Source organism: Alternaria rosae, assembly GCF_020736505.1.
Source record: "Alternaria rosae strain MPI-PUGE-AT-0040 chromosome Unknown BKA58scaffold_4, whole genome shotgun sequence".
NCBI lineage: Eukaryota > Fungi > Ascomycota > Dothideomycetes > Pleosporales > Pleosporaceae > Alternaria > Alternaria rosae.
Window position 1 is genome coordinate 1,636,812 of NW_025763573.1, and position 20,618 is coordinate 1,657,429.

Here is a 20,618-nt window from a genome sequence, read left to right on the forward strand (position 1 = left end):
GTCACACGATAGATCCGGGTAAGATGTGGCGGTCGGGGACCGGAGTCAATACTGCGTCTCAGGCAAGGGCAAATAGGGTGTAGTGGCTGCACGTGTGCGTTGGTCCTCTGAAACTGTGCTTACCATTGACTGCGCCATGGAGTCCAGCTAAGCCATAGTTTAGGCACAGTGGCTTCATCCGCTGTGACTGTGCGTTGCCGGGTTCCGATGTTAGCTGTATGAGAACAGTCTATCTTGGTTAGTGTCACATGGCACTCGGCTCCTCTACGCGGTCTCTGGGGCGAAGTGAAAAACTGCGTAAGTCGGGGCGGAGCTTGAAGTCCTGCGATGAAACTAACTGAGAAGCTACGGCCATAGCCATAGTAACCAAAATGCAGAATCATTGTCAAGCCTCGCCGAGTGGTGGAGTTCTCGTGCTAACGATTACATCACAGAGATAACAAGCGACGTTACTAAAAAGGCCCGGGCTGGCTTGGCAGGCACCCCATCAATTGATGCTTGTGGCGTCCCCGGTACTTCCGTCACGCTAGCGGTCATCTCCCAACCAAGCGTTTCCTAACCGTCCGATACGTTCAGGCCCATCCTCGGCACCAGTAGTTGCCAAAATGAGATCGTGTAAACGATAATAGAAGATGCCGATAGCCGTCCAGGCGACCATGAGTATCTTCGGCCGCTCGGTCCGTGACCATGGCTAGTGGATACTTCATCCAATATCTCGATAGCCTTGTGTACCTATACGTATCCAGCTCACTTCCACAGCGACTTCTTTGTCACTGTCCCGCTCGACTATCAGATATTTCATTTTACACTCGTTTTTGTAAACCTTCACATACTCCTTATGTCTAGTCACACACGGCAAGATGCGCCAACCCCGGCTCCCTCGTACCGCTCCACCCATGAGTCCAAATTGTTCGGACGCATAACCAAGATATGTTGTATCGGGGCAGGATACGTGGGAGGACCGACTTCGGCAGTCATGGCGAACGCCAACCCTGACATTCAAGTGACGGTGGTCGATTATGACAGCAAGCGCATTGCCGCATGGCAATCTGAAGAACTTCCCATTTACGAACCTGGCCTCATGGAAGTGGTTAAGCCAGCGCGTGACGGCATACCCAACAAACGAACGCCAAACCTCTTTTTCTCCACAGATGTCGACCGTGGCATCGCCGAAGCCGAACTCATCTTATTGAGCGTCAACACTCCCACCAAGACATTGGGTCAGGGTGCAGGACATGCGAGCGAACTTTCGTATTTGGAGTCTGCTGTGCGAAAGATCGGTGCTGTTGCTACAGACAACAAGATCATCGTAGAAAAGAGCACGGTGCCATGCCGAGCGGCAGACACGCTGCGAGATGTTCTAAAAGCAACGAGTCGACCTGGCGTCGAGTTTGAGATCTTATCAAACCCTGAGTTCTTGGCCGAAGGAACCGCCATTCAAAATCTCTCGAACCCTGATCGCGTTCTTATCGGCTCTCTCAAGACTCCCCACGGGTTGGCGGCTGCACGAGCTCTTTCCCAAATTTACTCAGCCTGGGTCAACCCAGATCGCATCATCACGATCAACTTGTTCAGCTCCGAACTAGCTAAGCTGGCTGCAAATGCACTGCTCGCTCAGCGGATCAGCAGTGTCAATGCGCTGGGTGCCATGTGTGAGGCAGTAGGCGCCGACATCGATGAGGTGTCCTATGCCGTTGGTTTGGATAAGCGCATCGGGTCTCGAATGCTTAAGGCATCGGTTGGCTTTGGTGGCTCCTGCTTCCGCAAAGACATCTTGTCCCTTGCATACATCGCCGAGTCCCTGAACCTGTTTGAGGTCGCCGCTTACTGGCGATCAGTAGTCGACATAAACGAGTACCAGAAGGACCGATTTACCCGCCGCATAGTGCGATGCTTGTACAACTCACTTTCTAACAAAACGCTTGCTATTCTTGGCTTTGCCTACAAGAAGGACACAGGAGACACTCGCGAGTCAGCAGCTATCACAGTCGTCAACAACCTACTTGCTGAAGGTGCCAACGTCAGGATCTACGACCCACAGGTCAAGGAATCGCAAATACTGCACGATATCGAGAGCAGCAACCCACATCCACAGGGTATCAAAGGCAGACTCACGGTCTGTTCGTCGACTTATGACGCATGTACCGATGCCGACGCCGTGGTCATATTGACAGAGTGGGACGAGTTCAGCAACAAGCAGCCTACGAGAAGCCCCGGACACGCTCGCGGCGATTCCGTACACAACGGTCCTGTGGAAATGATGCGCAAGGAGATATCGTGGAAGCGTATTTCGCAGGTCATGCGTCGTCCAATGTACGTCTTTGATGGACGTAACGTTGTCGATCCTGTGCCTCTGGAGGCACTAGGCTTCCGATACGAAGGTGTTGGTAAATCGAGGGAGTCGTAATCGGTCTGAATGTTTTAATGTCGAGATATCCAATTTGCTTATGTATTTAATGAGGTATAGAGTCAGTACCCAGTTTTGGCGTTGGTCAACCGCTGTCGCAGCAATAGACGATAGGATTACAGCTCTAGTGATCAGCTTGCTATTTCGATAAAAGATCTTCAAGATGTTAACTTTCCCGTGAAATAAGTTCGTTGGCCCTTGGGCTGTAAGTGATCTGATCATGCCGCCAACGTACTTGGTGATGGAAGGGTTTGCACGTGTGAAATATTGCCCCGCCTGCGTTGTGTTTTGGGTTAGCCCTGTAGGCGGAGGCGCCACCCGCACCGGCAGGCGCCTTCCAATCCAACACGCTTCGCACTCCTTCAATCCCGCTCCATATACATTATAGTAGTAGCACAAAAACATTATATTCGTCCTCGAATGCAAATATGAATTCAATCTCGGGATTCGATATGCTCACTTTGAATTTGGCTCTTGCCTCAGGGCGCATCGCGCAGGTTTCGTGGCGCTTCTGCTGTACGCGCCTTCAGCGAATGACTTTTGCAGCAACCCATGTCGATGCATCACAAGTCGTTACAGCCTTGCTGCGCCGCACTCCTGCATAAATCAAGTCGCGCCCGTTCGAAGGCCTCGCGATGGATTCCTCGTCGTTGGGTGCTCTTACTTAGAATCTTTGTCTTCAGTTAGTCCTCCTGTCTTACCCGCAACGCCATGGCGGAATTCGCAGCTGTTGGTGTCGCTGCCAGCATAATCCAGGTTATCGACATCAGCGTTAGGGTGATTAAGCGTCTCAACGAATATCGCAAGAAAGGGGACAGTCTCCCGGACGCCTTCAAACATGTCAGCACACGGTTACCGATATTCGTTCTTGCACTGAGAACAACCAACACGAAGATCGAAGACATGACAGATGACGCAAGGAGGGCAATGAAGCCAGCAATAGAAGAATGCTTCAGTCAGATCAGGAACTTGGAGACGATCATCGATAAGGTCTTGTTCAAACCGGGTGATAGAGGGACTACGCGAGGATGGAAATCCGTCGTGAGTGTGAGATACGACGGCGACGTGAAGGAACTGGACAAAGTCATCCGAAGATACATGGAGGCAATGCATTATGGGCTTTCGAGCGCGACACAACATCTGGAGAGTACGTCTGTAATACTTTCAAGCTTCATCGCAAAAACTTGACTAATGTTTGCGTCGTAGACAAGAAGGTTCCGCCGAAACCAATGAGTACATGCCCATTCGAACGAGAAGCAGACTTCGTAGAGCGTGATGTGATCGGCGATGTCATTCTACGGTGTCAACCTGGCTCAAGGTTGGCTTTGGTAGGCATTGGCGGCGCTGGGTACGTGCCCCGATTATCGCGGCTGGTGATCAGCCGGCGAAATGGTACTCTAATACTGCTCGCTTACTTACCATTGTTGCAGTAAGTCTCGGATAGCTATTGAGTACAGTTATCGCATACGACAAGCCTCGCCAGATACCTGGGTATTTTGGGTAACGTTCGATACGCCAAATGCTGTCGCTCAAGACTTCCGCAAAATAGCGAAGGCAGTCGGTCTTCCAGGTTGGGACGAAAAAGCGGCAGATATCTTTGGCATGGTCCGAGATTGGCTCCGAGATGAGTCCAATGGACCGTGGACGATGATTCTGGACAACGTTGACTCTGTTGACGTTCTCACTACACCCACACCGAAAGCCGCATCCAGTATCAGTATGGACGACGTTGCAGTCATGCCGGAAATCCGAGATTTTATAGTCACTTCGGCCAGAGGATCCGTCCTGGTTACATCGAGGAATGCCGAGGCTGCACAGATGGTTACGGGTAATTGCGCCTACCACATTGACATAGAAGAGATGAACGAGAACGAGGCAATCACCCTACTCAGGAGAAAGCTCAGTAGTAAGGTTATCCATACTGAGGCCGAAGCTGCTGAGCTAGTTAAGACGGTCGACTTTATGCCATTAGCCATATCTCAAATCGCGACAAACATCAGCATGAACTATCCGAGGCTTACGGTTTCGAAAGCGACTGAGAAGATCCGCACACCAAGTGAGGAGACGGCGCAGTTATTGGAGACAAGTGCTCACGAAACGAGTCGCAACGCACGTAGGACGAATTCGATCGTCAAAACTTGGCACCTATCCTTCCAGTACGTTAGCAGGGCACACCCTTCAGCTGCAAGGCTTCTTTCGCTGATGTGTTTGTTCGATCGACAGGGCATTCCGGAGACGCTTCTCACCGGTCAATATGGCGAGGAAGTCATAGCCGCAGCCACCCCACTTCAGCCCCACCTCAGTTGGTGGAAGCGAATCAGACAACAGCGGTCGCATCTCATACGGCGCAGACGTGCGACTGAGAAAAGGGCAACGGGCACTGTAACATCCAATGCTCCTTCCTTTGAGGAAGACTGGAAAGTCCTCACGAATTTCGCACTCATCAAAACGAACTTGGATGGATGTCACTTTAACATGCATCGGCTAGTGCAATACACTACCAGAAGGTGGCTGGACATCAACAGACAACTGCGAGCCTGGACGCAGAGATTTATCACCATCATCAGAGACCGCTTCCCGAATCCTGAACATGAAAATTGGAAGATCTGCCAATATCTTTTCCCACATGCCCAACAAGCCGCCGGATATCGCCCAGACAATAAGACAGTGCTTCTGATGTGGGGGCCGCTCATCCAGATGGTATCACGATTCGCCTACATCATGGGAGACTACACGGCAGCGGAAGACTTGGGTCGCAAGGCACTAGCCGCACTCAAAGAAGTTCAAGGACCGCATGGAGAAGACGTCCTTCGCGGATTCCATCAACTAGGCCTTGTGCTCAGCATCTTCAAGCGACACAACGAAGCAGAGGAGATGTTCCGAAAAGCGAATGACGGAAGACTAGCTTTGCTGGGTCCAGACCATCTAGATACCCTAGACAGTGCGAACAATCTGGGGTCTCGATTGAACATGCAGAAGAAGTATGAAGAAGGAGAGGCCTTCCATATGCGGACAATTGAGGGATACGAGCGGGTTTATGGACCTAACAGTACAGAAACTCAGTCACTCATGGCCAGGCTTGCGCTCGCGTATATCAACAATGGGCGTTACGAACAGGCAACGGCGCTTCATCGAAGAGTTCACGGCATTCAAGAAGAAGAGTACGGCAAAGGAACTCACGATACCTGTCATAGCCTACGCGCCTTGGGTGTTCTACTCAGCATGCAAGGTAAAGCAGCTGAGGCTGAAAACATACATCGTCAAGTTGTGCGTTTCCGATCAGAGAAGCTGGGCCCCGACCACTACGAAACGATTACGAGCGTTAACTTTTTGTGCGAAGCGCTCGTCAAGCAAGGCAAGCTGGATGAGGCTGTGGCGCAATGGCGTGACGTTGTTGAAATCTATACCGACCTCGATAAAAAGGCACGACAAGAAGCGTTGCAGAGCATGAACAGCCTCGCCGAGACGCTCCTTCAACAGGGTCGACTTGAAGAAGCAGAGACAGTCTGTCGTCACCTTATTACAGAGAGCGAGAAGCTCCTAGGAGCAAATGATGTCGAGACGCTGGTTGCCGTTCATACACTTGCAGACGTCCTCAAGAAACAAAAGCGATACAAGGAGGCTCTGCCGTTGTACGCGCACGCTCATGTCGGCACTGAGAAACGTTGTGGCGTCGATCACCCTGATACAAAAGAGTTTCTGGAGGATTTAAATCACATGAAGAGCATTCTGTTCGTGTAGCGGGTCAAGCACATGTGGCTTTTCTGCGCCGCTCAGCCCTGGAACTCATTGACCATTGCTCCGTGTGCAACGTTTATCGCGCATCTTTCTTCACCTCATTGTCTCATCATGATCTGCTTGCATGTTACGTGCATTGCGTACTTGCAGTTGTACAGGTCGTACGAAATTCCAGTCGTAATACATTATTCTGTTACCAATAGCTATTTCTTGTGGTTGTTTAATCTGTGTGAAGAGAATCTAACGAGAACGTTATATCCATCCTTCGATTACACAGTCTTCTCGCAGTTCTCGCAGGCTCTTCATATCTGAGGGCAGTGAAATTCTGTATTGGAATAGACGTAGTTGTGAGAGCAGTGACGTAAGTCGAAGTGAATGTGACTTCAATTGAGAAAAGGTCCCACCGTAAAAGCGGATCAAGAACCCATGGACCGACCGTGGACCTGAACTGAGCGCACCTGTTCCCACGTTTTGGATTATAACAATAACACTACCAAGCGCCGGAAAAGACATCGTCGCAACCACACTGCTCTCAAGTTCGAATACCAGAATTCCCTTCGCAACTTCGGCGCTTTACGTTCATCAAGCCTACATCTACCTCAGTCGCGAGACCCCACAGGCTTATGGCGACACCGCCACAAAAGGTCGAGCCCAAAGTCTCCGCACTCTTGTTGCCGTACGAGATCGAGCTCTACAAGCGCTGGCGCCAGTCCACCTTTAATATCGCGATCGAAGACGATGACGACATCCTCCTGCCCACTGCATTTGAGCACATGGATTTCGTAGAGTGGCGCGCCAGACAATGCGCAAAGCTCGATGGGACTTCAGAAGCGGAGAGAAAGTCGCCAGATCCAACATTCGCGGGATACATACTGGCGGAGCGATGTGGACACCCGCTACACCTCGGGGATCCACGTCCAGATGCTCAACGGCAACAGAAGAATGTAGAAGAGGAAGAAGGCGAGGAGCATGAAGATATCGCATGGTGTTCGATGTGCGTATTGCATATTCATCTCAAAGTGCTTGCCGAGCTCTGGGCCAAGTGGCTAGACTCTGGCGGCCCATGGCGCGTCTTGCGTCCCGGCTCCACAGTGGAGGGCTTCCGGACTAGCAAGCGAGCGTACTATAAGCGGAAGACCGACTTGATCAACGATGTCGATAACTTGGAGGATATCGCGCGTTTGGAAGCTGCTTGGAAAGCTGCGCATCCTGCTGCGGACATTGAGGTCGTGCGTCCCTACAGCGCTAGAACGGCAGTGGATGTATACGCGAAGGGTATTCAATTTCCTGCACGCTTAACAAACGCTGATGAAAGTGCTCCACGAACTCTAGCATCTAAGAGCAAGAAGAAGCGCCTTTCGTATTCCCCAGATACACCAGAGGATACTCGTCATCGCTCAAGTGCCTTTTTTTCTCGAAAGTGCATGGCCTATGATGCAAATTCCCAGTATCGTTGTCCCGACGATGAAGGATGGGCCGAAACCTCGTTCATGAGCAGCTGGGAGTACAGCGTACGACAGTGTCGCACACTGCTTTGCGATAAAGACCCTTCCCAACAAGACCCTTCCCAACCGAATGTAATCTATCGCGAACTCACCGATGAAGATTCCAAGGACAACCTCATCAAGGGTATCGAAGAATGGTTGAGCAAAATGGAGGATGACTGGAAGCAGCCCTGGATCAATTCATTGCTTACCACAACCGACATGTTCATTGTCTGGAACGACCCGTCCTTCGATGATGCATGCGACAACGAGTTCAACAGTTGGGACAGGGTCGAAACACTTGTGGGAACCAGCTTGGAGACCCATGCACGACAGATTCGTGATATCATAGAGGAAGACTTAGAAACAGAGCAGGGCCAGTCGAGCGCCGATGCTCAACCACTCGAAGGAGAAGACGTTGAAGACTTTTTCGACCAAGACCCTCTCGCATCCGAGTCTGACGAGGAGTCCCAACTTTCTGATCTTATGGATTTAGAACACGAAGAGACCGACGTGGACGTTGAAATTGCTGGCCAAGAACATGAATTCAGTCACGCGACATCGGAGGAAGCCGCTGGAAGTCGAGATTGCCTGCTTGACTAGGTATCTGAAGATCAGGGCTGAGTTCCAACAGCAGAGAGCGATATTGGGATGTGCAAAATTTGTTCTCCATATGACTTGTAAAGAGTATGCGGGATTGTTTGTATCAAGTACCAAACCCAGGTATAAACGCCCAAAGAGAGATGAATGAGCCAGCAAAGCGAACCCACTATTTACATGACGATGCAGCACGAGTTTTGCTTCTTGGCCTGGTACATGAGTTAGTTAGTGGCTGGGTTGTTCCGTACATAGCTACAACATACCTGTGTATAGAACATCTTACTCTGTGCGCTCAACCCGTCACTCTTCTGCACCAAGTTGTCGATCTTCTCGCCTCGCTCTAGAACACTCTCGATGGTCTTGTGCAAGACGATCTTGGTCTCGTCTAGCTCCTTCTGGATCTTCATGATACTGTCCGCCTGCTGTGGGTCCTGGTACTTTTGGATGTAATCCTTTAGCTCAGGGAACGACATCTGCGGGCTGTCCTTGGTGGCGGACGAATAGGCGGACTTGGGGTATTTAGATACGAATTCGTCGAGGACTTTGGAGAGCAGCTGATGTGCGACGAGCTTAGGGTATTCGAAATCGGTGATTATGATGCCGCAAACGCCTTCCGAGCGTCCGTATGCGTGGAAGATGTAGTCTGCGCGTGCTGTTAGGCGAGTAGAGGTTGCGCGTATCAGATGGCATACCTTTCTCCTCCACATCTTGTCTTTGCCCAGGCTTTGTCCGTTCGGCAACCTGTCCCGCAAAGAACGACATCTAGGCACCCTATCAGCTCGACTGTCTTTCCCACCCTGTTATCGTCCTAGGCGATCTGCTTGGCCTGGGATATTATCGTCACGTACGAACTCGCTGATGCTTCCTCGTGTGAATCGGCCGTAAGAGCTGAGCTCGCGCTCACACGTCAACTCCACCGTGGGTTTCGTCTCATTCTTCCAAACCTGCATGTGATGTGTGTTAGCAACCTGTGGCGGTGTCATGAAGGCGGTGAGAGAGTACTTACGCCGATATAGACGACCTTCATGCTGGCGATTTGATGCAAAGGGTGTGGGTATATGTGCGTGTAGAGAGAGAGACAGAAGTGAGCGCAGTAGGTATGGGCCTTGTGACTATCCGGTCTCGAAAGAGGTGCCTGCGACAGGCCCGTGGTAGCGCATCATGCGTCAGTCCCGCCAGCGAGCGCGCTCTTGATTATGTCATGAAGCTAATGCGCGGGGGCGGGGCAAGTCCGGCCGAATGCAGGACACTCACCCATCATTGATTCTGCCAAGCCTGACGCAGAGGCAATCACGCTCTCCATCGTGAAGAGCGGGTAAGGAGCGTGCATCTATCACATCGATCCCCAACATTCAGACAAGCTGCGATAATGTCGCCCGCCGTCGAAGACGCCCAGGCGCAATGGCTCGAGCAGCTCGACACCATGCGCAAAGCCATCGCCGAACTCAATCTCCCTGCTGACACCGAAAAGGCGCCCGCCTACGGAGACGACCTCGAGTTCGATGATGATGATTTCTCAGGAACTGTCAGCGGCGAAGACATCTGGGACATCATCAGCGACGAGTATGAAGAAGAGTTCAGCAGTGACCACCTGGACCAATTTCCCGACGGTCAAGTCGGTGGCGAGGCTTATAGCCAGCAATGGCTCGCAGAGAAATGCTCTTCAGTAGCTCAAAGCGGTTTCGGTCTGGATTCTGGAGCGTTGAAGGAGCAGATCACTGCAATTCTGTCCAGTGACAGTAATGGTGAGGCTTCATGCCAATAGTCGATATCTGCAGCATGCTGACTGTGAATAGACGAAGAGCTACAGATGATGCTCGCAGATATCGTTGGGTACGGGGAGCTGGATCTTGTAGCCGAGCTTATATCCCATCGCAAGGACATCATGCGATCCTTGCATGAGCCTACTCCCGCTCAAAGCAACGGTACCATGGGCCGTTTACAAACACGCGCTGAACGCGAAGAAGCGTTGCGCCGAGCGGACTGGGAGCATAAGACCGCCACTCTGGCACCTTCTATGGACCGAACAGGTCCCCAATATCCTCACGTTTATCGCACGCACGAAGCTGGCAACAAGCTCTCGGCTTATGGCAAAAAGTACGCACTACCTCCAGATACTGAGCATCGCGACAACAACCTTTACGAAGAATATGAGATCCCTGCAGTCCCGGTAGGTACTGTTGGCGTCGGCCGAAGGCTACTCGAGATCCAAGAACTGGACGGCCTCTGTCAGCGCACCTTCAAAGGCTACAAGTCCCTTAATCGCATGCAGAGTCTGGTGTACCCAGTCGCCTACAAAACCAGTGAGAACATGCTGATCTGCGCGCCTACTGGTGCGGGTAAAACAGATGCTGCCATGCTTACGATTCTCAACACTGTCGCCAAAAATGTTGTGCCGAACCCAATCGACGAGCCTGAGGCGACCGACTTTACAGTTATGATGGAAGACTTCAAGATCATCTATGTCGCACCAATGAAGGCGCTCGCTGCTGAGGTCACAGACAAGCTTGGAAAGCGCCTAGCGTGGTTGGGTATCAAGGCTCGCGAACTGACTGGTGACATGCATCTTACCAAAGCCGAAATTTTGGACACCCAGATCATAGTCACTACGCCAGAAAAGTGGGATGTGGTAACGAGGAAAAGCACTGGAGACACCGAGCTGGTACAGAAAGTACGTCTGCTCATCATCGATGAGGTTCACATGCTTCATGACGAGCGCGGCGCTGTTTTGGAAAGCTTGGTAGCGCGCACTCAGCGACAGGTTGAGAGTACACAATCACTCATCCGGATCGTTGGTCTATCGGCGACCCTACCCAACTATGTCGACGTAGCTGACTTTCTTCGAGTGAACAAGATGGCTGGTCTATTCTACTTTGACGCTTCATTCCGTCCTGTACCTTTGGAGCAGCACTTCATCGGCGCCAAAGGCAAGCCAGGCTCTGCAAAGTCACGTGAGAACGTGGAGCGAGTGGCTTTTGACAAGGTCGTCGAGATGCTCAAGCGGGGCCACCAGATCATGGTCTTTGTGCATTCGAGAAAAGACACGGTCAAAACAGCTAGGCGTTTATACGACATGGCTATGGAAGAACAGTGCACCGATCTATTCGATCCGCAAGATCATCCTCGGTATGAGAATGCTGTACGCGATATGAAGCAGTCAAAGGGCCGAGAATTACGCGAGCTGCTCGGAAAAGGCATGGGTACTCACCATGCTGGCATGCCTCGCTCTGACAGAAACCTGATCGAGCGCCTGTTCGCTGAGGGCGTTTTGAGGGTGCTCTGCTGTACAGCGACATTGGCTTGGGGAGTCAATTTACCCGCGGCAGCCGTCCTCATCAAGGGCACCCAAGTCTACAATGCACAAGAAGGTAAATTCACCGACCTGGGTATCTTGGACGTTTTGCAGATTTTCGGTCGTGCCGGTCGACCCCAATTTCAGGATACGGGTATCGGCTTCATCTGCACGACGCATGACAGGCTCGATCATTACATGCGCGCCGTGACTGAGCAACAGCCTATCGAGTCCAGATTTTCCGCAAAGCTTATAGACAACCTCAATGCCGAGATCTCGCTTGGTACAGTAACGACGGTATCTGAAGCTGTGACATGGCTTGGATACTCGTACCTCTTCGTACGGATGCAAAAAAGCCCGCTGATGTACGGTATCGAATGGTCTGAAATCCGTGACGATCCACAACTAGTGGGAAGACGTCGCAAGCTCATTATCGACGCCGCACGAATCCTGCAGAGGAGTCAAATGATAATCTTCAACGAGACGACAGAAGACCTTCGAGCAAAAGATGTCGGGCGCATTGCGAGTCAATATTACGTCCAACAATCGAGTATAGAGATCTTCAACACTATGATGCGACCTCGTAGTACAGACGCGGATGCTCTAGCTATGGTCAGCATGAGCGGTGAGTTTGACCAAGTGCAATCACGCGAATCCGAGGAGAAAGAGCTTTCAGCACTCAAAGAAGAAGGGCATGTGATCACACAAGTCAAGGATGGATATGCTACTTCTCATGGAAAGACAAACTATCTTCTCCAAGCTCACATCTCACGAGCACGCCTAGAAGATTTCACTCTGGTTTCAGACACGAATTATGTGACCCAGAATGCCGCACGTATCGCGCGTGCGCTGTTCATGATTGCGCTTAATAGGCGCTGGGGTTATCAGTGTCAGGTACTTTTAAGTCTTTGCCAGTCTATCGAACATCGATGCTGGTCTTTCCAACACCCACTACATCAATATGATCTACCGCAGCCAGTCTTGCGCGCGCTCGACCACAAGTATCCGTCGATACAAACCCTGCGCGAAATGGATACAACAGAGATCGGAGATCTGGTACATAACAAAAAGATGGGTGGCGTCATCTCAAAGCTTATGAACAACTTCCCGACCTTGAGCATTGAATCTGAGATCGCTCCACTCAACAGAGATGTGCTCCGCATACAGCTATTTCTCACACCCGATTTTGTCTGGAATGATCGTCACCATGGTACTTCCGAATCATTCTGGATCTGGGTCGAGAACTCGGAAACATCCGAGATCTACCATCACGAGTTTTTTATTCTGTCACGCAGGAAGCTCTACGATGACCACGAGTTGAACTTTACTATCCCGCTCTCTGATCCTCTGCCTACACAAGTATACGTTCGCGCCTTGTCTGATCGCTGGCTAGGCGCTGAGACGGTCCATCCTATATCCTTCCAGCATCTCATTCGGCCGGACACAGAGAGCGTTTATACCGACCTGCTAAATCTTCAACCTTTGCCGATCGCTGCTTTGAAAAACCCACTGTTGGAAGAAGTGTATGCGCAGCGCTTCCAGTACTTCAACCCTATGCAATCACAGATCTTCCATTGCCTGTATCACACACCTGCCAACGTCTTACTTGGGTCGCCGACGGGTAGTGGCAAGACCGTTGCTGCCGAGCTCGCAATGTGGTGGGCATTCCGTGAGAAACCTGGCTCGAAGGTTGTGTACATTGCGCCTATGAAGGCACTTGTACGCGAGCGAGTCCAGGATTGGGGCAAGCGCCTTGCTGGCCCAATGGGCCTAAAGCTTGTTGAGCTAACTGGTGACAACACTCCGGACACACGCACAATTCGTGATGCCGATATTATCATTACGACCCCTGAGAAGTGGGACGGTATCAGTCGTAGCTGGCAGACTCGTGGATACGTTCGTCAAGTCAGTCTGGTCATCATCGACGAAATTCACTTACTGGGTGGTGACCGTGGTCCAATTCTGGAGATCATTGTTTCTCGTATGAACTATATCGCATCGCAGAAGAAAGACGGCTCCATTCGTCTGCTTGGCATGTCAACTGCGTGCGCTAATGCGTCTGATCTTGGAAACTGGCTCGGTGTCAAAGAGGGCTTGTTCAACTTCCGCCACTCTGTGCGTCCGGTACCGCTTGAAATCTTCATCGATGGCTTTCCAGAGCAGCGGGGCTTCTGTCCGCTGATGCAATCGATGAACCGGCCTACATTCCTTGCGATCAAGGCTCATTCACCGGAAAAGCCAGTTATCGTTTTCGTGGCCTCGCGCCGACAGACCCGTTTGACGGCTCGCGATCTAATCAACTTTTGCGGCATGGAAGATAATCCGAGGCGCTTCCTACACATGTCTGAGGACGATTTGGCACTCAATCTCGACCGAGTCAAGGATGATTCACTGCGTGAGGCATTAAGTTTTGGCATAGGCTTGCATCACGCTGGTCTTGTCGAGACTGATCGGTCGCTCTCGGAAGAGCTCTTCGCAAACAACAAGATTCAAATTCTAGTCGCCACTAGTACGCTTGCATGGGGCGTGAACTTGCCAGCCCATCTTGTCGTAGTCAAGGGCACACAGTTCTTCGATGCCAAAACGGAAGGGTACAAAGACATGGACCTCACAGATGTGCTGCAGATGCTGGGACGTGCCGGACGTCCTCAGTTCGACGACTCAGGTATTGCGCGCATCTTCACGCAAGATGCAAAGAAAGAGTTTTACAAGCATTTCTTGCATACTGGATTTCCCGTCGAGTCATCCCTGCACAAGGTGCTGGACAACCATTTGGGCGCCGAAATTTCTGCAGGTACCATTGCTACAAAACAAGACGCGCTAGATTACCTGACTTGGACGTTCTTCTTCCGCCGGTTGCATAAGAACCCGTCCTTCTACGGTCTAGAGATTTCAGCAGAAGAGCATAACACGATTGCCGCGCAATCTCTGGCCAACGACTATATGGTCGAGCTGGTGGAGACCTCCCTCAGCGAACTGGACGAGTCCTCTTGCGCTATCGTTGAGCCAACAGGCGAAGTTGACCCAACGCCACTCGGCAAGATTATGAGCTACTACTACCTCAGCCACAAAACAATTCGTTACCTTGTAAAGAATGTCAAGCGCAACGCGACCTTCGCGGATGCTCTGTCATGGATCTCTCACGCCACCGAATACGATGAGCTACCTGTTCGTCATAACGAAGATCTCATCAACGCAGAGCTTTCGAAGGCCCTTCCCATTCCCGCAGATGACTTTGGTTTACCCTTGTGGGATCCACATGTCAAGTCCTTTTTGCTTTTACAAGCCCACTTCTCGCGCATTGACTTGCCAATCTCTGATTACGTCGGTGATCTGAACAGTGTGTTGGATCAGAGTATCCGTATTGTACAGGCATCAATTGATGTACTCACTGAACTGGGGTACCTCTCCTCATGCGAGACAATGATCACAATCCTCCAGGCTATTAAGTCAGCGCGCTGGCCAACTGACGGGCCATTATCAATCTTCCCGGGCGTGGAAGTTGACAGCGAGAAGAAACGTCTCGAGCATCCTAAGGCCAATCCAAAAGATCTCGTCGAGACCACCACCGTATCGCCCGCAGTACTCGAACGTGCAGCCAAGTTCGCTGGCGTCGCAAACACTGGTATCAAGCGTTTCATCGAGCCGGTATCTCGTCTGCCCGTACTAAAGCTTGACCTAGGCAATGTCAACGCACTTGCCTTGGACTTTAAAATCTCACGCCAGAACCCGGCCAAAATGCAACAAGGTGGTATACGCATTTTTGCACCACGCTACCCAAAGCCGCAGACTGAAGGCTTCTTCGCCATCATATCGTACTCTAGTACGGATGAGATCATTGCTCTGAAGCGCGTCAATTGGCCTGATCCCAGTAAGAACGGTGGCCGTGGACGGGGTGGACGGGGCTCAAGTGCGTCTGGTGGCGCACAGTCCAGGTTGCAAGCTTCGACTAAGGTCTCATTGCCCCCTGAGACGCAAGGCAAGAAGTTAGATATCAGCGTCCTTAGTGATTCATATCCAGGCATGAAGTGGAAGATCGAGGGGGTAGAGGTGCCTGAAGCACCTGTTGTAGATGCATATGGGAAAGGGAAAGAGAAGGTGTAGTAATGTAGCCATGGCAGATAATCCTCTTTAGTGTGAATTAAGATGACTGTAGAGGCATAGATAAAGTGTCTCAATGCAAAATTCAAAGAAGTGGACACTGAACTACTTCATCCTCCTCCTTGTCTATTCTATCGCAATCTGCCCCGTAATCTCTAACATCAACATGCTGCTGCCCCAAGAGCGTACGCCCTTCCTTATACGCTCTCTCGTACAAACGTCTCGCGTCCCCTCTCTTCCCAGCCTTCTCCACAACAAACCCCAACGTCCAAACGCTCTCCACCGTCGCCTGCTGTAGCCTACCCAAGAACCTTTCTCTCGTATTCAAGGTCTGCCTCGCCACCCTCTCCGCTTCCTGCACCGCGCGAGAAGTGCCCTGACATGCAAGGCTATACGCGAACTCATTAGAGATCTGCAAAACCTCTTTATGTTCTTCTGGAGATATTTCTCCGTAGCTAGCTAGCGCACGTCGAAAATATGGCTCCGCTTTTTCGTATTCGTGCTGAGCGACCAGCGCTCTCGCGAATCTGGCAAGGGTTTCGGACATTCTTTTATTGTTACGGGCAAGCGTCTGCTCTGTATACGCGAGCGCTTCTTCGAGGTACGTTGCGGCTTCCTTAGGGCGCATGTCGACGTGCAGGCTTAGACCGATAAGTGAGAGAGCATCGTACCAATCGTCGTCGTGGACATCGGGAGGTGTGTCGCGATTGCAGAAGGCTGCGTACCATCCTTCGTAAGCATCAGGGTAGTGATCTCCTCTCAGGGCCCAGAAGGCGAGCTCGTTGCAGCAGCTCTGAACGTCAAAGCCGAGAGCACCAAGTGCAGACATCACAAGTGAGGCCATGATGTTGGATTAGATGTCCCGACGCAATGTCGTGGTAAGGGAAGGATAGGTGGAACTGCGATACAATGATGCTCTGGGGATGAAGAGAAAAGAGTCATGGAGATGGATCAGGCGTGTCAGAATAATGAATTCTTGTCATTGACGATAGATGAGTGTCTTTCCGATCACTCACATGTGTGCTACCAAGTCCGCTGCTTCTCTTCACGTCCGCGCCACGCGACATCTGCCAGCCTTTATTGGTGACCTGTTTGTATGCTTTGCCTCTCTACCATCATCCCCAGACACGGTCCTTCGTGCCTCTGTCTCCTATCTTGGGTATATGTACATGATTCGTAGCGATCGCTTCGTGTGAGGCTGTCTTTGGGTGGCCGCGTAGCGGCGGGTGTATGGGGTAGATCGCTGTGGATCAGTTCAGTCGTCGCCAAAGACGATAAAGCTCGCTTCTTCCTCTATCTCAAAGTATGCGCAATCACTGTCGCCGAATTCGCTTTCGTGGTCAGAGTTGTCCTCGTCAGAGTCAACGTCTTCCCAGTCACTGTCCCCGTCATCCTCTTCAATCTCACAGATTGAGTCAAGAACTGCTTGTGACTCCTCTGCTTCGGTCTGCAAAGTAATGTCGTTTGACTCGTCTGTTGAGCCAACATGATGGATCTTTGCGTGAGAGTAGTCTTCCGAATCCTCCGAAACATCATCTCCCTCTTGTCCCCCTTCTTCAACAACCGTATATTTCCCAGGCTCGTAGCGCGGCGATCGTCTGTGGAAGTAAGGATTGGGTCGCCCGGGCTCGAAAGCGGTGTCCGGCGCAAAAACTACTGCAGCCTGTTTGTTCGATCGCGGTCGCTTCTCTAGGCAACCCGTTGTCTCTGACCAGTATAGCTCCACTGCCTTCGCTGCGGTTCGCACGTCTTCGTGCGCGACCTCTGGATGCTGCGCAGACCATGAAGCTTCTTCTTCGGCCATGAGCTCAAGTCTCGATAACTCCTTGAGTGTGCTGATCTTCCCCTTGCACCAAGCGCTGTACACGGTGTGTTGGTGTTCTGAGCTCGTGAGTGTACAAGACGGCGCGCAACCACCTGCGCTTTCGAGAGCCTCTGACAAGACATTCATGTATCTGACGTGCAGGTCGATGATACAGACGGGACATCGTGATTGTAGCTGGCCAGCTGCTACGGGGTGCATGGGATGCTGACATATCGATGCAACTGGCGATTCGAAGGAGGATGACGTTTCCGCAGAACATCCTTGGGTGATATGACCGGAGATGTCTTCAAACGGGTCTGAGAAGTATCCAGAGTCTTGTCGTTTCAACCACTGGTGGAAGTCTTCGTATTCGCGTGCTGTGGGGATGTAGCCTTGCTCAGCTGGCCTAGTATTCGTGTGCAGGCATTGCCATCGCTTGTACTGCTTCAGCTCGCGGGGCGGCATGATGACGCTTGCCGGTATCTTTGTGCAAGCCATGGTGGCGTCGTGCGTTGCGTGGTAACGGCAGGTCCGTGAACTGCACGTATGAAGCAGGACTTGTGGTGCCGTAGACGTGTCGCGGGGCGGTAGAAATTGACTGTTGTTACTGTGTATGCTAGGAGTATTCACGGTCTCGTCTGACAGATGTAGTGCGTGTCCAGGTGGTCCCTGAGTAAAGTCACGGGTGCACCACAACCACGGTTGAGCGGTTCGTTTGCGAGGAATGTGACCGCTGGTACCAGGGAAACTCTCGGTTGCGCAGGTGTCTTTTGAACGAGCCTCTGTTCGTTCACCGCTGCGACCACGGTCGTGGTGTTTGTGGACGCGTTGTGAAGGGTGAAGGGTGAAGGCGAAGAAGAGTGTTTCGGATCGCTTGGACGTCCTTTGTCACAAGTTGCGACTTGTGGGCACGACTGTCGCTGCGTTTCCGCTTGAAACGCTCTCCCTCAAATTTCGACTTCTATGCCAGGAGGCTCTAGGTGTATAGATATATTCGGAGTGGCAGTGTCGCGTTCAAACGCGGTGACCAGTGCGGACGACGTCGCCCAACTTCGCGATCTTGGGGAGATTGGAGTACCAGAAAAAGGCCATGATTCTCGGGCAGATATAATCCATTCCTGTCGCTTTGCTGGGTGGAGTGGAAATTTCGCGATGTGTCGCGCGGGTGTTGCCGTGGACTTGGGCCGGCGTCGGATGCGGATGTGGGGGAGGACGGCTGCTGTGAAGAAGAAGGCGGGGCAGACGCGTCTGCTATGAATGACTTGTTGAGGCGGCTCTCTGCTGGGCTTCACTGTCGATCGCGAGTGATATCGCGTCTTCAGTGTGGGTAGGGGAGGGGCGTATGGGTGTGAAAGGGTCAGGTTTCGCGGGCTGGGCTCGACACTATCGAATGGACGGTGCGGGCGTTTCGTCATGACCCCCTGACTCATCCACGGACCCTTTGGCTGTGCCACACTTACGCCACACGTGCGCTACACCAAATACCTTAGACTTCCGAGGTTCCCCACAAATAACGTGATCATTTGACAAGATATCACTATGGAATTCGCATACTAAACTCCCATAACGACGCTTGCGATGTTAACCACTCCTGAGTCTAGCTCAGCGGCCTCGCACCCCTCGCAATGAAGCACCGGATCTGACCCACCTCTTCGCTTGGTAGCTCAATCTCGAAGTTTCCCTGCAGCACCTCAAAGTGGAAATCGATCAACCCAGCCTCCCGCATCATCGACGCCATGTCACTCTCCTTCTGTTGTGGATGTTTCGCTTTGCCTGCCTCTTGAACAGCTTCGCTTGTAACGTAGCTGTACAGATCCTGAATGAGAAGGACGCCTCCAGGCTTCAGCCTGCGCCCTAAGAGCCGGAGAGCGTCCTTCGCAGAGGGGAAATGGTGCAGAGCTGCGCCGACTGTGATGAGGTCGAAATCGCTATACTCTTCGCTGTCGAGCGAGGAAGGCTCGGGCGGGTCTGACAGCAAGTTGCCGACCATGAATGCAATCTTTTCGCGAGTAAGGCCGAACGTATCTATGTTGTTGATGTATTTCTCAATCATGGCAGAAGATACATCGACTGCGTGTATAGAAGATACGTATGGTCCGAATATCTGATTTACGGTCAGCAAAGGACCTGCGTATCGTACGCAAGTGTACACACCTTACTCTGCAGCGAGGTACGAAGTCAGTATATGTCTCACATGCACTTCCTACAGCCAGAACTTACCAGGAACCCGGGCCCGCACGCATAGTCCAGCATGTGCACTGTCTTGCCCGTTTCTGTGCCACCAGGAAGCTTAGCCCAGTCGATGCCTACAAAGGCGGCCCTATCGACAATTGCACGAGCAATCTGTTGACGACTGGCCTTGTTGATTGGGCGCTCCTCGAACCAGTCTGACACCTGCCTGACACGCTTTTAGCTGATGCAGTACTGCAGCGTCTGCGGATGGTACAACTGACCCTGTGTCGTTCTCGTGGTGTGGAACTGACATACTGTTCAAATGTACCTTGCCTTGCGATACGATGTGATGCTGCGCCTTGCTGTGTGCTCTGCAAAGCGTAATTTATACAAGTCATATGCCACTGATTTCTTCATGAGCACCCATTGGATCTGCCCTGGTTTGCAACAAGTCTCCGGCTTCACAGTTGTCGGCGACTTTCAGGAGCATGCTCGGATACATAAAGCCCTCAATGAGGCTACACAAAAACGTCCGAATAGAAACACAGCGTATTATTGGAGCAGCGCTCCTCCTTTGTACCTGCTTCATGTCCCACATTACTTATCGTATCCGCTTTGGTGCGCAAATAATGTCGTACGTTGCTGATAGCATCCAAGTTGAAAAGGTCAGCATTGCTAGGTCGGCTCTCCGCCAGACGATCAAATCAGACATGTTGTGCACCAACCGGTGAGCCTGGTCAGTCATCGAGTCACCACACCTCGTGGAACTAAAGCCTACCATGAGCTCAGCCCGAATTACGGTTCGAGCGCGTAGCGCGAACTTCCCGAACAGCCGCAACGTCGTATATCTAGGTACGTACATCTACCTAACCCAGCCACAACGGCTCTTCAGACTAACAAGTGAGCCTTCGAATACTGGCTCCCTCGGTCAGATTCATAGAGTCGCACATCGGTTGAGTGCATGCTCCTCCACCTCCGCTGCTACAATGCGACACCAGGTTCTGGAGGTTGAGTTGCGGG

At 51.7% G+C, this 20,618-nt stretch overlaps 7 protein-coding genes across 7 annotated transcripts; 4 read left to right on the forward strand and 3 right to left on the reverse strand.

Annotated features, from left to right (window-relative positions):
• Positions 1-442: 442 nt before the first annotated feature.
• BKA58DRAFT_382676 (UDP-glucose 6-dehydrogenase) lies at positions 443-2,824 on the forward strand. Its single transcript, XM_046170123.1, has one exon. It carries the CDS (start codon positions 839-841, stop codon positions 2,405-2,407), a length of 1,569 nt encoding a protein of 522 aa, XP_046026340.1. The 5' UTR covers positions 443-838; the 3' UTR covers positions 2,408-2,824.
• A 114-nt stretch (positions 2,825-2,938) lies between these two features.
• BKA58DRAFT_382681 (uncharacterized protein) lies at positions 2,939-6,522 on the forward strand. Its single transcript, XM_046170124.1, has 3 exons — positions 2,939-3,554; positions 3,614-3,755; positions 3,838-6,522. Exons 1-3 carry the CDS (start codon positions 3,119-3,121, stop codon positions 6,146-6,148), a joined length of 2,889 nt encoding a protein of 962 aa, XP_046026341.1. The 5' UTR covers positions 2,939-3,118; the 3' UTR covers positions 6,149-6,522.
• BKA58DRAFT_468490 (uncharacterized protein) lies at positions 6,519-8,232 on the forward strand (the record flags this gene model as incomplete). The annotated part of the gene is made up of 1 exon (XM_046175111.1): positions 6,519-8,232. Exon 1 carries the CDS (start codon positions 6,769-6,771, stop codon positions 8,230-8,232), a length of 1,464 nt encoding a protein of 487 aa, XP_046026342.1. The 5' UTR covers positions 6,519-6,768.
• Positions 8,233-8,317: 85 nt separating this feature from the next.
• BKA58DRAFT_151897 (Longin-like domain-containing protein) lies at positions 8,318-9,378 on the reverse strand. Its single transcript, XM_046164798.1, has 5 exons — positions 9,236-9,378; positions 9,078-9,173; positions 8,922-8,991; positions 8,493-8,872; positions 8,318-8,438 (listed from the first exon to the last, which is right to left on the reverse strand). The coding sequence occupies exons 1-5, from the start codon at positions 9,254-9,256 to the stop codon at positions 8,403-8,405; spliced, it is 603 nt and encodes a 200-aa protein (XP_046026343.1). The 5' UTR covers positions 9,257-9,378; the 3' UTR covers positions 8,318-8,402.
• Positions 9,379-9,499: 121 nt separating this feature from the next.
• BKA58DRAFT_336987 (Sec63 Brl domain-containing protein) lies at positions 9,500-15,747 on the forward strand. The gene is made up of 2 exons (XM_046168267.1): positions 9,500-9,974; positions 10,026-15,747. Exons 1-2 carry the CDS (start codon positions 9,599-9,601, stop codon positions 15,623-15,625), a joined length of 5,976 nt encoding a protein of 1,991 aa, XP_046026344.1. The 5' UTR covers positions 9,500-9,598; the 3' UTR covers positions 15,626-15,747.
• An 804-nt stretch (positions 15,748-16,551) lies between these two features.
• BKA58DRAFT_151942 (uncharacterized protein) lies at positions 16,552-18,148 on the reverse strand. The gene has a single exon (XM_046164799.1). The coding sequence runs from the start codon at positions 17,922-17,924 to the stop codon at positions 16,878-16,880; it is 1,047 nt and encodes a 348-aa protein (XP_046026345.1). The 5' UTR covers positions 17,925-18,148; the 3' UTR covers positions 16,552-16,877.
• A 717-nt stretch (positions 18,149-18,865) lies between these two features.
• BKA58DRAFT_151949 (S-adenosyl-L-methionine-dependent methyltransferase) lies at positions 18,866-20,300 on the reverse strand. The gene is made up of 4 exons (XM_046164800.1): positions 19,880-20,300; positions 19,647-19,824; positions 19,581-19,586; positions 18,866-19,530 (listed from the first exon to the last, which is right to left on the reverse strand). Exons 1-4 carry the CDS (start codon positions 19,909-19,911, stop codon positions 19,024-19,026), a joined length of 723 nt encoding a protein of 240 aa, XP_046026346.1. The 5' UTR covers positions 19,912-20,300; the 3' UTR covers positions 18,866-19,023.
• Between the last annotated feature and the right edge of the window lie 318 nt (positions 20,301-20,618).

Excerpts from the sequence above, each read along its gene's own strand:
- BKA58DRAFT_382676 (XM_046170123.1), top strand. The coding sequence starts at position 839 with ATGTCTAGTCACACACGGCAAGATGCGCCAACCCCGGCTCCCTCGTAC.
- BKA58DRAFT_382681 (XM_046170124.1), top strand. The coding sequence starts at position 3,119 with ATGGCGGAATTCGCAGCTGTTGGTGTCGCTGCCAGCATAATCCAGGTT. Across the intron at positions 3,555-3,613 it reads CGCGACACAACATCTGGAGA|ACAAGAAGGTTCCGCCGAAA; the intron begins GTACGTCTGTAA and ends TTTGCGTCGTAG. Across the intron at positions 3,756-3,837 it reads GTAGGCATTGGCGGCGCTGG|TAAGTCTCGGATAGCTATTG; the intron begins GTACGTGCCCCG and ends CCATTGTTGCAG.
- BKA58DRAFT_151897 (XM_046164798.1), bottom strand. The coding sequence starts at position 9,256 with ATGAAGGTCGTCTATATCGGC. Across the intron at positions 8,873-8,921 it reads ACAAGATGTGGAGGAGAAAG|ACTACATCTTCCACGCATAC; the intron begins GTATGCCATCTG and ends CAGCACGCGCAG. Across the intron at positions 8,439-8,492 it reads GTAAGATGTTCTATACACAG|GCCAAGAAGCAAAACTCGTG; the intron begins GTATGTTGTAGC and ends CTCATGTACCAG.
- BKA58DRAFT_336987 (XM_046168267.1), top strand. The coding sequence starts at position 9,599 with ATGTCGCCCGCCGTCGAAGACGCCCAGGCGCAATGGCTCGAGCAGCTC. Across the intron at positions 9,975-10,025 it reads TCTGTCCAGTGACAGTAATG|ACGAAGAGCTACAGATGATG; the intron begins GTGAGGCTTCAT and ends GACTGTGAATAG.
- BKA58DRAFT_151942 (XM_046164799.1), bottom strand. The coding sequence starts at position 17,924 with ATGGCTTGCACAAAGATACCGGCAAGCGTCATCATGCCGCCCCGCGAG.
- BKA58DRAFT_151949 (XM_046164800.1), bottom strand. The coding sequence starts at position 19,911 with ATGTCAGTTCCACACCACGAGAACGACACAGG. Across the intron at positions 19,825-19,879 it reads CACCACGAGAACGACACAGG|GCAGGTGTCAGACTGGTTCG; the intron begins GTCAGTTGTACC and ends AAAGCGTGTCAG.